The 689-nt window shown below is 41.7% G+C and overlaps 1 protein-coding gene across 1 annotated transcript; it reads right to left on the bottom strand.

Moving 5' to 3' along the window:
• On the bottom strand, positions 1 to 689 carry VCUG_02749 (uncharacterized protein; the record flags this gene model as incomplete). The annotated part of the gene is made up of 1 exon (XM_008077568.1): positions 1 to 689. A coding segment is annotated over one exon (689 nt), but the record flags the coding sequence as incomplete, so codon positions are not given.

Genomic DNA, 689 nt, shown 5'->3' with positions numbered 1-689 from the left:
GTTCTTGTATCTTTTTTTGGATCAGCTGAATGTTCAGTAGTGGGCAGATCGATTGGTTCAAGATGTGATGGACTGGTTGTCTCAAACTGTGAATATGAAACGCGACTTGGATATGGTGAATTGATCGGCTCAAGATGTGGTGGTTGAACTTGATCGGGATGTAATATCTGGCTTTGTAGCAGTGATCCACTTCGATACTTGTTCTGTGGCTCGTAAACGCTTGTTGCTGTTTTTGCTTGTGACACTACCGTGTAACCACCAGCAGTTGGTCCTACTGAGTTTTCCTGCTGTATCAACATTGGTTGTACTGTTTCCTCCCTTCTCCGTTTCAAACACCTAGTAGCTTCAAGATTATGGCTGCTGGTACGATCAGAATATCCAGTGCAACTTTCGGCATCACTAGAATGGAGTGGAATGTAACTCATAACATGTGACTCAGACATTTGCACCATTTCTGGGATATCATTAGCAATCGAACTGAGTATATTTTCTGTGGAAGTGTGTCTCGTTAAATCACGTTGCTTATTCACAGAATTTAGTTCTTGCTTATCCATATCCGCTTCTCCAAGGTAGATGTTACACAACTCTTCTATACTACTGTTATCGTACATATTATGTTGTGCAATATACGCTTCATTCGTTCCCTTGTTTTGATCCTGGTTTGAGCTGCCATTCCAACATGCACAGCT

The sequence above is a fragment of the Vavraia culicis genome (genome assembly GCF_000192795.1).
Source record: "Vavraia culicis subsp. floridensis unplaced genomic scaffold supercont1.273, whole genome shotgun sequence".
Taxonomy (NCBI): Eukaryota; Fungi; Microsporidia; family Pleistophoridae; genus Vavraia; species Vavraia culicis.
This window is presented reverse-complemented; position numbering and strand designations above follow the sequence as displayed.